This window comes from Anomaloglossus baeobatrachus, chromosome 8, assembly GCF_048569485.1.
Source record: "Anomaloglossus baeobatrachus isolate aAnoBae1 chromosome 8, aAnoBae1.hap1, whole genome shotgun sequence".
Classification (NCBI taxonomy): domain Eukaryota; kingdom Metazoa; phylum Chordata; class Amphibia; order Anura; family Aromobatidae; genus Anomaloglossus; species Anomaloglossus baeobatrachus.
Genome location: NC_134360.1, coordinates 60896621 through 60909369, shown reverse-complemented (window position 1 = coordinate 60909369; position 12749 = coordinate 60896621). Strand labels below are relative to the sequence as shown.

Below are 12749 nucleotides of genomic sequence, written 5' to 3'. Positions count from 1 at the left end.
TGTAATAATGATATTACCTCACAGCCCCCCCCCCCATTATACACAGACCAGGGGGTGATGTAATAATGATATATTACCTCACAGCCCCCCCCACCCCCCATTATACACAGACCAGGGGGGATGTAATAATGATATACTACCTTACAGCTCCCCCCTCCATTATACACAGACCAGGGGTGATGTCATAATGATATATTACCTCACCCCCCCCCCATTATACACAGACCAGGGGTGATGTAATAATGATATACTACCTTACAGCCCCCCCCCCCCATTATACACAGACCAGGGGTGATGTAACAATGATATTACCTCACAGCCCCCCCCCCATTATACACAGACCAGGGGTGATGTAATAATGATATATTACCTCACAGCCCCCCCCCCCATTATACACAGACCAGGGGTGATGTAACAATGATATTACCTCACAGCCCCCCCCCCCATTATACACAGACCAGGGGTGATGTCATAATGATATATTACCTTACAGCCCCCCCCCATTATACACAGACCAGGGGTGATGTCATAATGATATATTACCTCACTGCCCCCATTATGCACAGCCGGGGATGATGTAGTAATGGTATTTTATTACCTCACAGCCCCCGCATCATTACACACAGCCGGGGCGACATGTTATAACGTTACCTCTCGCCTCTCTCTCCTCAGACTCTTTTCCGTTCGGTTCTCGCTTCCGCCGCCACCAGCGCAGACCGGAGAAGAAGACTCACACACGATTGGCTGCTCACGTCTCTTCCTGGTCGCTGATTGGTTAGTGAACTTGTCAATTACTCACGCGCTTAGAATGTTTCTTATTATGACCGTTATGTCTGACCAATCACACTGCGAAATAAGCGGAAGAGGGCGGGGCTCAGAGTGCAGTTCCCCTCGGTAGTCCATCTGTTGCTATAGTGACAACGTAACAGATCCGGCGCGCAGCCGTCATTGCCGCATCTGCTGAAAAGTGTAGAGCGTATTCAGGGCATGTGTGTGGTCACATGATGCGGCCACAGCTGGCGCGAGGGATAAGCTCTGTGAGATGATGGCAGCCTGTCTCCTCCGGCAAAATGATGGCAGCTGCATCAGGACGCGTACAGCATGTCACATCGTCCACTCTGACCACAGACATCCTCAAATAGAGGGGTCCAGACCCTCAGACATCTGCAAATAGTGGGGGCTGGACCCTCAGACATCTGCAAATAGAGGGGGCCGGACCCTCAGACATCTGCGAATAGAGGGGTCCAGACCCTCAGACATCTGCAAATAGTGGGGGCTGGACCCTCAGACATCTGCGAATAGAGGGGGCCGGACCCTCAGACATCTGCGAATAGAGGGGGCCGGACCCTCAGACATCTGCGAATAGAGGGGGCCGGACCCTCAGACATCTGCGAATAGAGGGGGCCGGACCCTCAGACATCTGCGAATAGTGAGGACTGGACCCTCAGACATCTGCAAATAGTGGGGGCCGGACCCTCAGACATCTGCAAATAGTGAGGACTGGACCCTCAGACATCTGCGAATAGTGAAGACTGGACCCTCAGATATCTGCAAATAGTGGGGGCCGGACCCTCAGACATCTGCAAATAGTGGGGGCCGGACCCTCAGACATCTGCGAATAGTGAGGGCTGGACCCTCAGACATCTGCGAATAGTGAAGACTGGACCCTCAGACATCTGCAAATAGAGGGGGTCGGACCCTCAGACATCTGCAAATAGTGGGGGCCGGACCCTCAGACATCTGCGAATAGAGGGGGCCGGACCCTCAGACATCTGCGAATAGAGGGGGCCGGACCCTCAGACATCTGCGAATAGAGGGGGCGGGATCCTCAGACATCTGCAAATAGTGGGGGCCGGACCCTCAGACATCTGCAAATAGTGGGGGCCGGACCCTCAGACATCTGCGAATAGTGAGGGCTGGACCGTCAGACATCTGCGAATAGTGGGGGCCAGACCCTCAGACATCTGCAAATAGTGGGGGCCGGACCCTCAGACATCTGCAAATAGTGAAGCCTGGACTGTTAGACATCTGCAAATAGTGGGGCCCGGACCCTTAAACAGCTGTGAAATGAGGGAGCTGAACCCTCGGACATCTGCAAATAGAGGGGGACGGACCGTCAGACATCCATCAATAGAGGAAGTCAGACATCTGTGAAGCGAGGGGGCTAGGACACTCAGACATCCACCAATAGGGAAAGAATAGGTAAAGGTGAATCCTCAGACATCCTTGAATTGGGGTGGCCGAACCCTCAGACATCTGCAAATAGAGGGGGCCAGACCATTGGATGTCTGTGAATATGAAGAGGTCGGACATCTGCGAATAGAGGGGGCTGGACCCTCAGATGTCTGCGAATAGACAGGGCCAGACCCTCAGACGTCCACAAATAGAGGGGGCCGGACCGTCAGACGTTCCTGCATAGAGGGGGACGGACTCTCAGATGTCCTCAAATAGATGGGGGCCAGACGGTAAGATGTCCACAAATCGAGAGAGCCGAACAGCCAGACATTAGCAAATTGAGGGGGCCAGATGGTTGGATGTCTACGAATAGAGGGGGCTGGACCATCAGATTTCCACGAATAGATGGGAGATGGATGGTAAGATGTCCACAATTTGAGGTGGGTCGGGCGGTTGGACTTCCCGAATCAAGGGGGGCAGTCATCTATGAATCGTGGAGGCCGCACCATCAGATTTCTGAGAATAGAGGGGGCCGGACCATCAGATGTCCGCGAAGAGAGGAGGCTGGACCATCAGACGTTCACAAATAGAGGAGGCTGGACCCCCAGACATCCTCGAACAGGGGAGTCCAGACCATCAGATGTCTGCGAATAGAAGGAGCTGGGCTCCTATCATCCAATGCATGGTCTCGGGTACGATGGGTTACCATGGCAACCGAGGTCCCACAGACGGCTACTATCTCTATACCCCTTTGAGACTCCACCAGAGACTCAGCTCCATAGACTTTTCCTGTAGTAGGGTAGTAAATAGTACAAGCGATCCCGAAAGAGACTAAAACACTAAAAAAAAAAAGTTTTAAGAAATGTACACCGAATATAAACCTATTTGCTGTCTCCACATCAATAAACGTCTGATCTATCAAAATATAGGATGAAGGAAACTGTATGGTGAATATCATAAAGAAAAAAAACTCAAAACTTAAAAAAATTTTTTGGTCCCTTCTCCTTCCTAAGAAATACAATCAAACTATCAAAACCATCATTATAAATTTAGCGTCGCCGTAATCCAACCGACTCAGAGAACCTTGTGTCCAGGTAATTTTTACCGCATAATGAACGCAGTAAGAACAAAACCAGAAACATCATCTTAGAATTACATATTTTTTCCAATTTCATCCACTTGGAATTTTTGTTTTGTGTGCTTTTTAATACGTTGTATGTATGAAATCAACGGTGTCATTAAAAACTAGTTTGTCCCACAAGAAACGAGTCCTCTCACGTGTGTCAACTGAAAAACAGAAAGCGAGGAATACAGTTATGCACAAAAAAACAAAAAAATCCCTCCTCATCAATGGGTTAAAGATCCTCATTTAGGCCTTTGTACCACTCCATGTACTGCTTGTAGGGATGAGTACTTCTACACCCTCGTACAGCCATAAGTGTGTAGGTGGGTCTAAGCTGCTGACATCCCATCTGCTAGGACCAACGTAAATGATTGAGTCTTGTCTTACACTGACAAGCAAAAGAGTAACAATGTTTAGAACTTTTGTCTTTCAGTCTCCATATCTCACCATCCACTGCAGCAGGGATGTCCAACTTATTTTCACCAAGGACCACATCACATTATGGTTGCCTTCAAAGGATGGCTTCTAATTGTAAGGACTCATGCAGATCTCCAAGCCACCCTGTAACTGCATGGACTGCAATACACAACCTAGCCATGGGCTATAAGAGAACTGTCTCTGGGTGGTGGGGCTAAAAGAGAGGACTACTCAACAGCTGTCCCTGATTAGTAAGGCTATGTGAAAGCTGTCCCTTTGTATTAGGGGTAGTAAGGCTTTAAGACCGCTGTTGCTGGGTACTAGGGCTGGGGTAGTAAGGCTATCCAAGAGCTGACTGGGTAGTAGGGCTGTATAACAGATGTCCTTGAGAAGTAGGACTATAAGAGAGCTGTACTGGGTAGTAGGGCTAAGAGTGCTCACCATAGATTGTAGGGCTATGGGCATTATCCCTGTATTGTAGGGCTAAGGGCGCTGGGCCTGTGTTGTAGGGCTAAGGGCACTGTCTCTGGGTTACAGGGCTATGGACGCTGTCCTGGGGTTGTAGGGCTAAGGGAATTGTCCCTGGGTTGCAGGGCTACGGGCGTTGTCCCTGGGTTGTAGGGCTAAGGGTGCTGTCCCTGGGTTGTAGGGCTATGTCTGCTGTCCCTGAACTCAGAGTCCAAGGTAGACTGCTCCCTATGCTTAGTATTGGCTGGATCTGCTCTAAATCAAAGATGGAACCTGCTCCCTTTGCTTTTGTTGGACACTATGCTAAGTACTTGTCACGATGACTAATGGATATTTTCCCCAAGCTAGGGGGCCCTATGCTATCCCTAATCTCATGGATACTCCTGATGGTGGAGAGGTCTTAGTTTCCTTCCTGGCCCTGCTCCTGACCAGTCCTGATCTGATTCCCCCTCCTCATAGGGAGGGACGGCACAGGAGTGTGATGCAACCCACAGATAAAGACAGACAAGGGAAAAACAAAACTCTGTCACACAGAACACACAAACACAAAGGTAAAGACAATAAGAGGTTCAAGAGGAAAAACAAGAGCAGAGAGGAAGTTACAAACCAACAAGAGTAAATTCCCTAACCGCATCAAGAAAATAGCACAAAATTTCACTAGTAAGTCTGGGACACCACACCTCACAGACCAACATAGAATAAACTATAGCTGGCATGGGTGGAAGGTTCGATCGCAGGTGCGATGTCGTAGTGTGCAAAGCCCACCTTATTACGGCTGTATTCCTTATAAGATGCAGTGGATGGTTTGAACAGTCATTTTGTGCTGACAGACTCCTTCAGTAGCCACAACTCAATGAATGTGGTGTGTGTGTTCAAATGACCTGTATGGAAGTGGTTTGGTTTGGAAGTGCGCCCAATAATGGGTGAGGATCAGGCCAGGACTGTGTAATCAAGACCAAGTGAGTGACTCTGTAGCGGGATCTAGTAACCACAATGACCCTTCCTGATATCTTTCTCCTGCAGGCAGATGATGGCCACATACCAGCTCTGGTCTCCTTGGACGCAGTTAGATGAGAACTTACAGTGGTTAAGAGGCGCGACTCCCGGACGCCATGGCAGATACCCCCGCCCCACACAATCCGTATGTGTGATGAGCAGAGAGTTCATGCAAGGGCTTAGATGTACATCACATTACAGAGGCGGATATAAGGCCATCATAGCACCTCAGCCGCTGCTCCTCCGCGGCCTCGATGTGGTCTTTGGCAGCTTCATCACTGCTCAGCCTCCCATGTGGTGCAAATCGCTACATATATCTGACAACTCAGCCTTCTCCAGAGTCATCAGCAGCAAGGAGCAGGATTCGCGGGGACAACAATGACGAGGGCCATGTGTGTAGGCAGCTGATACATGCAATGCTCCTGCTCTACACCGTCTACAAGAGGTGCACGTCTATAATACATCATTGTATGGCAGCGTAACTCACTGCTAATAAAGCTGAGAAGCAAAGACTTCTGTCCTCACGTCACAAGCTCATTACTTATAAGTCATCGCCACTAGTGATGGGCGGGCACTGCCATGCCCGGTACTCAAAACGAGCATGTCGGACACTCGCGTGGGCTCGACTCAAGTACCGAGTAGTGGAAAACTCGAGAATTTTTACAGAAATGCTTGCGTTTCCCATGGACTTTTATTACACTCGGTACTCAAGTCAAGCTCACCCGAGCGTCCCACCTGCTCGTTCCGAACACTTGAGCATGGTAGTGTGCCTCCCCTGTGCCAGCAGCCGAGCTGCTCGGATCCGGATCCGCGGTGACTCGAGGTGTCTCTGCACCCGGGGGTCGTGCAGCCACTCAAATGAAGGGGGTATTTACAGGGGATTGTGTTAGAGCTCGTGACGCCACCCGTGGTATGTGGTAATTTGGAGTACCACCGCTGCAGTTGGGAGTACCCCGGGGGTGATGGAATGGGGCAGCCAGGTGTTAGAACGCTCCACGGGTAGGGGGATGCCCCGAGACTCGGTGATGGTGACTGGGAAGTGCGGTCGGGTGTGAAGGGGTCACTTGCGTATTCACTCAGTCCATAAAGCTGACACCGACAACTGGATAAACCAAAGGTCCCGTCCCTAATGGTGCTGCCTGATGATCCGTGACTTGCCTCCTGGCACTAAGTTTACTTCTCTGTTGGTCCCGGTAGTATGGAACTTGCCGGGTCCCGCTCCCCAGTATGGCTAAGTGTGGGAGCTTGCTCTCAGAGTTCACACTTGGGATTTTCTGGACCATTTGAGTGGAAAGTCCTATCCCCCTCGTTGCGCTAGTACCCCAATTTTGGAGCGGATCGATAGTGGATCTTGAAGGCTCCGTTCTCATCGGATAAATTGTCAGGTTGCCTAAAGCTACTCCCTGACCTAGGGTCCACGTACCCCGTCATGCCTTGGTCCCAGCCCGGTGATTGTGCAAGGCCGCCGGCTGTCCTCCTCGACAGTTCTGTGCCCCTTGCCAAGATCCCCTGCGACCGGGGGTCCAGCTCCTCTAGGTGCTGACCACCGTCTGCTACCTAGATAGCTTCCTAGGAGCCTTGTTCGTGACTTCATCTCTCCTTCGCTTCCAACACACTTCTCTCTACTCCTGACCTCCCCTAACCAACCCCCCAAGTGGGCGACCCTATTCCACTCAGGCTGTCCACTGGTGTACTTGGTGGGTGTGGTGCAGAGTGTACCTAGGATTTAATTAGCTGATGTAGGCAACACCATGTAGTTGGGGACCCATAACCAAGAAGGAGGTGGATATTGCACGGGAGAGCAGATTGTGCAATACCCTGTGACGACCTGATAGGCCAGGGGCGTCACAGTAGTGCTTGCTCCTCACCACCACAGTCTAGGACAGTGATGGCGAACCTATGGCACGCGTGCCACCAGGGGCACGCTGAGCCCATTCTGGTGGCACGCGCGCTGTCGCCCGATGCTGCAGGTTTGATCTGCTAGTGCAGTCGCGCCGGCAGATCAAATCTGTGTTGGAGCGGAGGAGACATTTCTCCTCGCTCTGACACTACTCCCCCCCCAGGCTGCAGTGGGTTGCCTAGGAGACGGAGGAGCGTCAGAGAGCAGCGCCGGAGCCGTCTGCTGGCCACGTGGGAATTAAGGACCCAGCAGCGCGCAGCAGGGGAGTGTGTGCAGGTAAGTTGTGTGTTGCTTTTTTTTTTTTTTTTTTTTTTTTTTTATAACTCGTGTGCGGCAGCGCCAGCATGGGGTGGGAGAGGGGGAATGCACATGGCAGCGTGGGGTGGGAGAGGGGGAACGCACATGGCAGCGTGGGGTGGGAGAGGGGGAACGCACATGGCAGCGTGGGGTGGGAGAGGGGGAACACACATGGCAGCGTGGGGTGGGAGAGGGGGAACGCACATGCCAGCGTGGGGTGGGAGAGGGGGAACGCCCATGGCAGCGTGGGGTGGGAGAGGGGGAACGCACATGGCAGCGTGGGGTGGGAGAGGGGGAACGCACATGGCAGTGTGGTGTGGGAGAGGGGGAACGCACATGGCAGCGTGGGGTGGGAGAGGGGGAACGCACATGGCAGCGTGGGGGAATGCACATGGCAGCGTGGGGTGGGGGTGGGGGAATGCACATGGCAGGGTGGGGGAACGCACATGCCAGCGTGGGGTGGGGGTGAGGGAACGCACATGCCAGCATGGGGGGGGAACATGCATGCCAGGATGGAGGAAACATGCATGCCAGGATGGAGGAAACATACATGGCAGGATGGAGGAAACATGCATGGCAGGATGGAGGAAACATGCATGGCAGGATGGAGGAAACATGCATGCCAGGATGGAGGAAACATGCATGCCAGGATGGAGGAAACATGCATGGCAGGATGGGGAAAACATGCATGGCAGGATGGAGGAAACATGCATGGCAGGATGGAGGAAACATGCATGCCAGGATGGAGGAAACATGCATGCCAGGATGGAGGAAACATGCATGCCAGGATGGAGGAAACATGCATGCCAGGATGGAGGACACATGCATGGCAGGATGGAGGAAACATGCATGCCAGGATGGAGGAAACATGCATGCCAGGATGGGGAAAACATGCATGCCAGGATGGAGGAAACATGCCACGATAGGGTACATTTACCAGGAAGGGGTACATTTACCTGGATGGGGTAAATTAACCAGGATTGGGAACATTTACCAGGAATGGGGTACATGCCGGGATGGGGGAACATTTACAAGGATGGGCAATATGTCAGGATGGGGTACATTTACCAGCATGGGGGAACATGCCAGAATGGGTAACATTTACCATGATGGAGGACATTTACCAGGATGGGGCCGTGATGGGGACTAATATACCAGAATGTAGGAAATCTATATCAGGATGGGGGACATGTTTACCAGGAAGTGGCCGAGGAAGGGGACAGAACTACACAATGATGGGGAGGGGAGCCACTCATACGTCTTTATGGGATTTCGAGGTGTTGAGACTTTGAAATGTAGATGTGGATTACAGGGTGACATCTGATTGCATTCCAGGCTAAAATCTCTGTCTAATATGCTGCAATTTTTTTCCAGAAAGATCAATCCAACTGCTGTGTCTGGAAAGGGCAGGGGCTCAGCTTCAATGTGTGGTAAGCATGCATGAGCGTGATGCCCCCTGCTGAAGAGAAGACGGCAAAGGTAAGATTACAATCAATTCTTTATATAATAGGATTGGTTGGCACTTCGGAAAAAAAATTGGGTTTAGGGCTACAGTTTGGGCACTCGGCCTGTAAAAGGTTCGCCATGACTGGTCTAGGATATACAGAGCTGCCAGTGCCCTGTGTGCAGCCCTCTGACGGTGTCCTTGGCAGATCCTGCCAGTCTTGAACATCTAAAAGTCAGACTTGTGTCTCCAGCACATCTTACAGATCATCAGGATATGAGCTGCAGAATTTCAGGCAAATTATCTCATGAAAGTCTCTTTCCTAGGTAAAAGAAGCCAAGTCTATGATGTTCATCCTGTTGGAGTCAATGATACATTTGTTATTAGTATTTATAGACACTTATCTGACACTTAATACTGCACTGCAGACATCCAAGATAGGTATTTGAGCAGTAGGGGGATGTTCACACAACGCTTTTTTTGCAGGCAACTTTGGAGCCTTTACCCTCATAGAACTCATGTTCACTCCTATTGAAAAACGATTTTGATGTTCTCAATTTTAGACTTTCGATCACTTTTTATTAGCTTCAGATTTCACAACGCTAAGACTTTAAAACGCGTGAACTGACTGTTCTTCAGGCGTGTTCGTCAAGAGGCTGCTACGCACTTTACCAGGCAATGGAAAGGCTGCAAATTACCACAAAGAAGGCCTGGACATTTCTTGAAGGTTTTTTTTAACCATTTTTAGGTGGTTTCATCTAACAAAAAGAAAAAAAAACAAACATTTTATTCATTTCTTAAAGGGAATCTGTCAGCAGGTTTTTGCTACCTCATTTAAGAACTGCATAATGTAGGCAAAGAGACCCTGAATCCAACAATGTCTCTCTTAGATTAATGGATGCAGCCGTTCTGACAAAATTAGAATTTTTAGATTTAGTCATATAGAATAGCTTAGAGAGCTGTCCCCGCCCACACCAGGCTCTCTATTGACATTGTACATTGACAGGCAAGTGTCAATCAGAGAAAAAGGTGTCAGGTCAGACTGCTATGTGTGTGTGTGTCTTTGTAGTCCAAGCACTTATAAGAGTCCTGCTACTTAAACAAACATAGCAAATAACAGATAGGAGGGTGACAAAAAAGGCAACCCTGAATTTTCTGTGTCAACCCTTGCAGCATGCTGTTTGCAATTTATATAAGAAAAACCTGCTGTCAGATTCCCTCTACAAAAAAATAAAAATAAAAAAGTTCTAAAAACTCTCTTAAAGAACAGATTAACAAAACACTTACAGAAATGTCTTCAGAAAACATTACATATAAAAAAAAAATGCTTCATGAAAAATAAGCCAAGAAAACACCAGAAATTCTGGAAGTCGTTTCGTCAAAAAAACAACAACTTGATTTTGAATGCATGGGGAAAAAAAACATGGCGTGTACATACCTTTTGAGCAGTGAAAATGTCTGTGTAAGAATAAATAGCACGTAAGTGACACCCCTCGGAGAGTCTTTTCATGCCGTTCAATAGCCCAACTTCCTTCCTTCATCTCGTCAAGGAGTCCAAACACACGATAGAAGACTGTCACCTCTGTCTCTTGGCATTTGAGACTTGTGACATAATCAGGGCTTGAAAGCCATTGCCATGCTTACCCCTGTAGTTAAATGTTGTTTTCTTTCCTTTGGGGTGGAGAGGGTTAATGTCAGTATGCCTTGCCAGCAAGCATTCTCATTACCATCTCAGGTGTTTCCGGTTTGGACCACACCCAGTCCCTATATATACCCTCTGCTCCCACTAGAGGGTGCCGGTTATTCACTCTCATTTGGGTGCTAGTCCTGGAGTTGGAAGGAGCTGGGCTAACTCTCTTTTCAAGTTGCTGTGTAGGCTGCAGTCTTGGTGCTGACTGCAGCAATCTGTTGGTGTGTTTCTCCCTGTCTATCTTTCTTTCCCTTGTGTGTCTTTTTAGTTCAGCAGTGGGACTAGTGTTCTTTACCTATCCACTCATTAGCCAGGAATATTGTAGGGTCACTCAAGGCTTCAGGTTCCTGCTCGGTGACAGGTGAGAAACCTGTATAAGGACTGGCAAGTAGTGCAGGGCACAGTTGCAGGTAAGTGGAGGAGGTGTCCAGCTTCCCTCCAACTAGCCCTAGGGTCCACCGTTGTTAAAGTGTCCCCGGAGTACCCTCTGTTGTGTTGTGTGTTGTCTTTCGCAATATTTCCATGTCACAACCATGACAACGACTGACGACAAGATACACTGACCAAAACAAACATTTCTTCGATCATTAGAAGTGACTTCATCATCGGCAGAACAATGATCATTACTTACCGGCAGGTTGACCTTCTCGGACCACGTGTCAACACCAGAGATGTGATGCCACCCAGGACAGGACTCTGACTCTTTTATATTTTGCTTACGTCTCCTGCGCCATCATATTTTGCAGCACTTTATAGAAATTGACATCACTGCCACAGTCTAAATCCACTCTAGGTATAGGTTTGGAGAATTGGAGGAAACCAGCTTCTGATTAGTTAAATGCACAATACTGTTCCACGAACAAAAAAAAATTTAGAACATAGGTCTTGGCTTAATAGTAAGTTCTGCAAAACACACCTGATGGTCACAGACACTTTTTGAAAGACGCTGATTCCATACATGAATGTCACACATTGGGATTTATGTGATATACCAACACTAAGTAGCAAGTATTTGTGAAGTGTAACGGAAATGGTACACGATTTTCTAAATGTTTTAAAAATATGAATCTGAAAATTGTGACGTGCATTTGTCTTCAGCCCCCCAGAGTCAATACTTTGTAGGCCCACCTTTTGCTGGATATACTGCTGCAAGTCATTTGAGGGATGTCTCTATCACATTTGGAGGCTGAGATTTTTGCCCCTTCTTCTTTGCCTATGAGCTCTCCCTCAGTGAGATTGGATGGAGACGTCTGTGATCAGCAATTTTCCCCGTCTTGTCATAGATTCTCAATGGGATTTCAGTCTGGACTATGGCTGGGCCATTCAATCATATGAATATGCTTTGAACTAATTCATCCATTGTATCTCTGCAGTATGGTTAGGGGTCCTGGTATCACACTGCAGCAGGTGGGCTCTCTTGCACATTATATACATCTTTGTCACGGTGTATGAAATGATGGAACGGGGCTCCTAGGCTGGTCCTCAGACTGGAGACCATGCGATGTCCCTTATCTCAGAGGGTAGGCTTGATGGTAGCTAGGTATGAGCACCCAGCTTAACCCTGACTCCTCTCCGGGCCCTGATCTTACTCCCCCTCTCCCCCACGCTTGGAGCATGCCGGAAACACAGCAACAAAACCCCACAGAAGTGACACGAACAATGGAGAACGAAAACCTGTACACACTGCACTCAAACACAAAGGAGAGACAATATGTGTACAGGGGAATAAGGAAAAGGGAAAGAAGTAAACGCACAACAGGGAAACGTCCACATCACGCAAAATCGCAACTACAGATAACCATAAACAGGATTACCACTAAAGCGGACTTTACACGCTACGATATTGCTAGCAATTGCTAGCGATATTGTACGCAAAAGCACCTGCCCCCATCGTGCGTGCGATATCGTGTGATCGCTGCCGCAGCGATCATTATTGCTACGGCAGCGTCACACGCACTTACCTGGTCGTCGTCGTCGCTGTGACTGCTGAACAATCCCTCCCTCAAGGGGGAGGTGCGTTCGGCGTCACGGCGACGTCACCGCGACGTCACTAAGCGGCCGGCCAATCAAAGCGGAGGGACGAAGATGAGCGGGACGAACATCTCGCCCACCTCCTTCCTTCCTCATTGCAGGCGGGACGCAGGTAAGGTGATGTTCCTCGCTCCTGTGGTGTCACATACAGCGATGTGTGCTGCCGCAGGAACGGGGAACAACATCTATAAACAACCATTAACAATTT

The 12749-nt window shown here is 49.3% G+C and overlaps 1 protein-coding gene across 1 annotated transcript; it reads left to right on the top strand.

Annotated features, from left to right (window-relative positions):
• Nucleotides 1–609: 609 nt before the first annotated feature.
• FANCD2OS (FANCD2 opposite strand) lies at nucleotides 610–5680 on the top strand. Its single transcript, XM_075320819.1, is given in 3 exon segments — nucleotides 610–774; nucleotides 5207–5566; nucleotides 5568–5680. Coding segments are annotated over 2 exon segments (450 nt in total). The 5' UTR covers nucleotides 610–774; nucleotides 5207–5210; the 3' UTR covers nucleotides 5662–5680.
• The last annotated feature ends 7069 nt before the right edge of the window (nucleotides 5681–12749 follow it).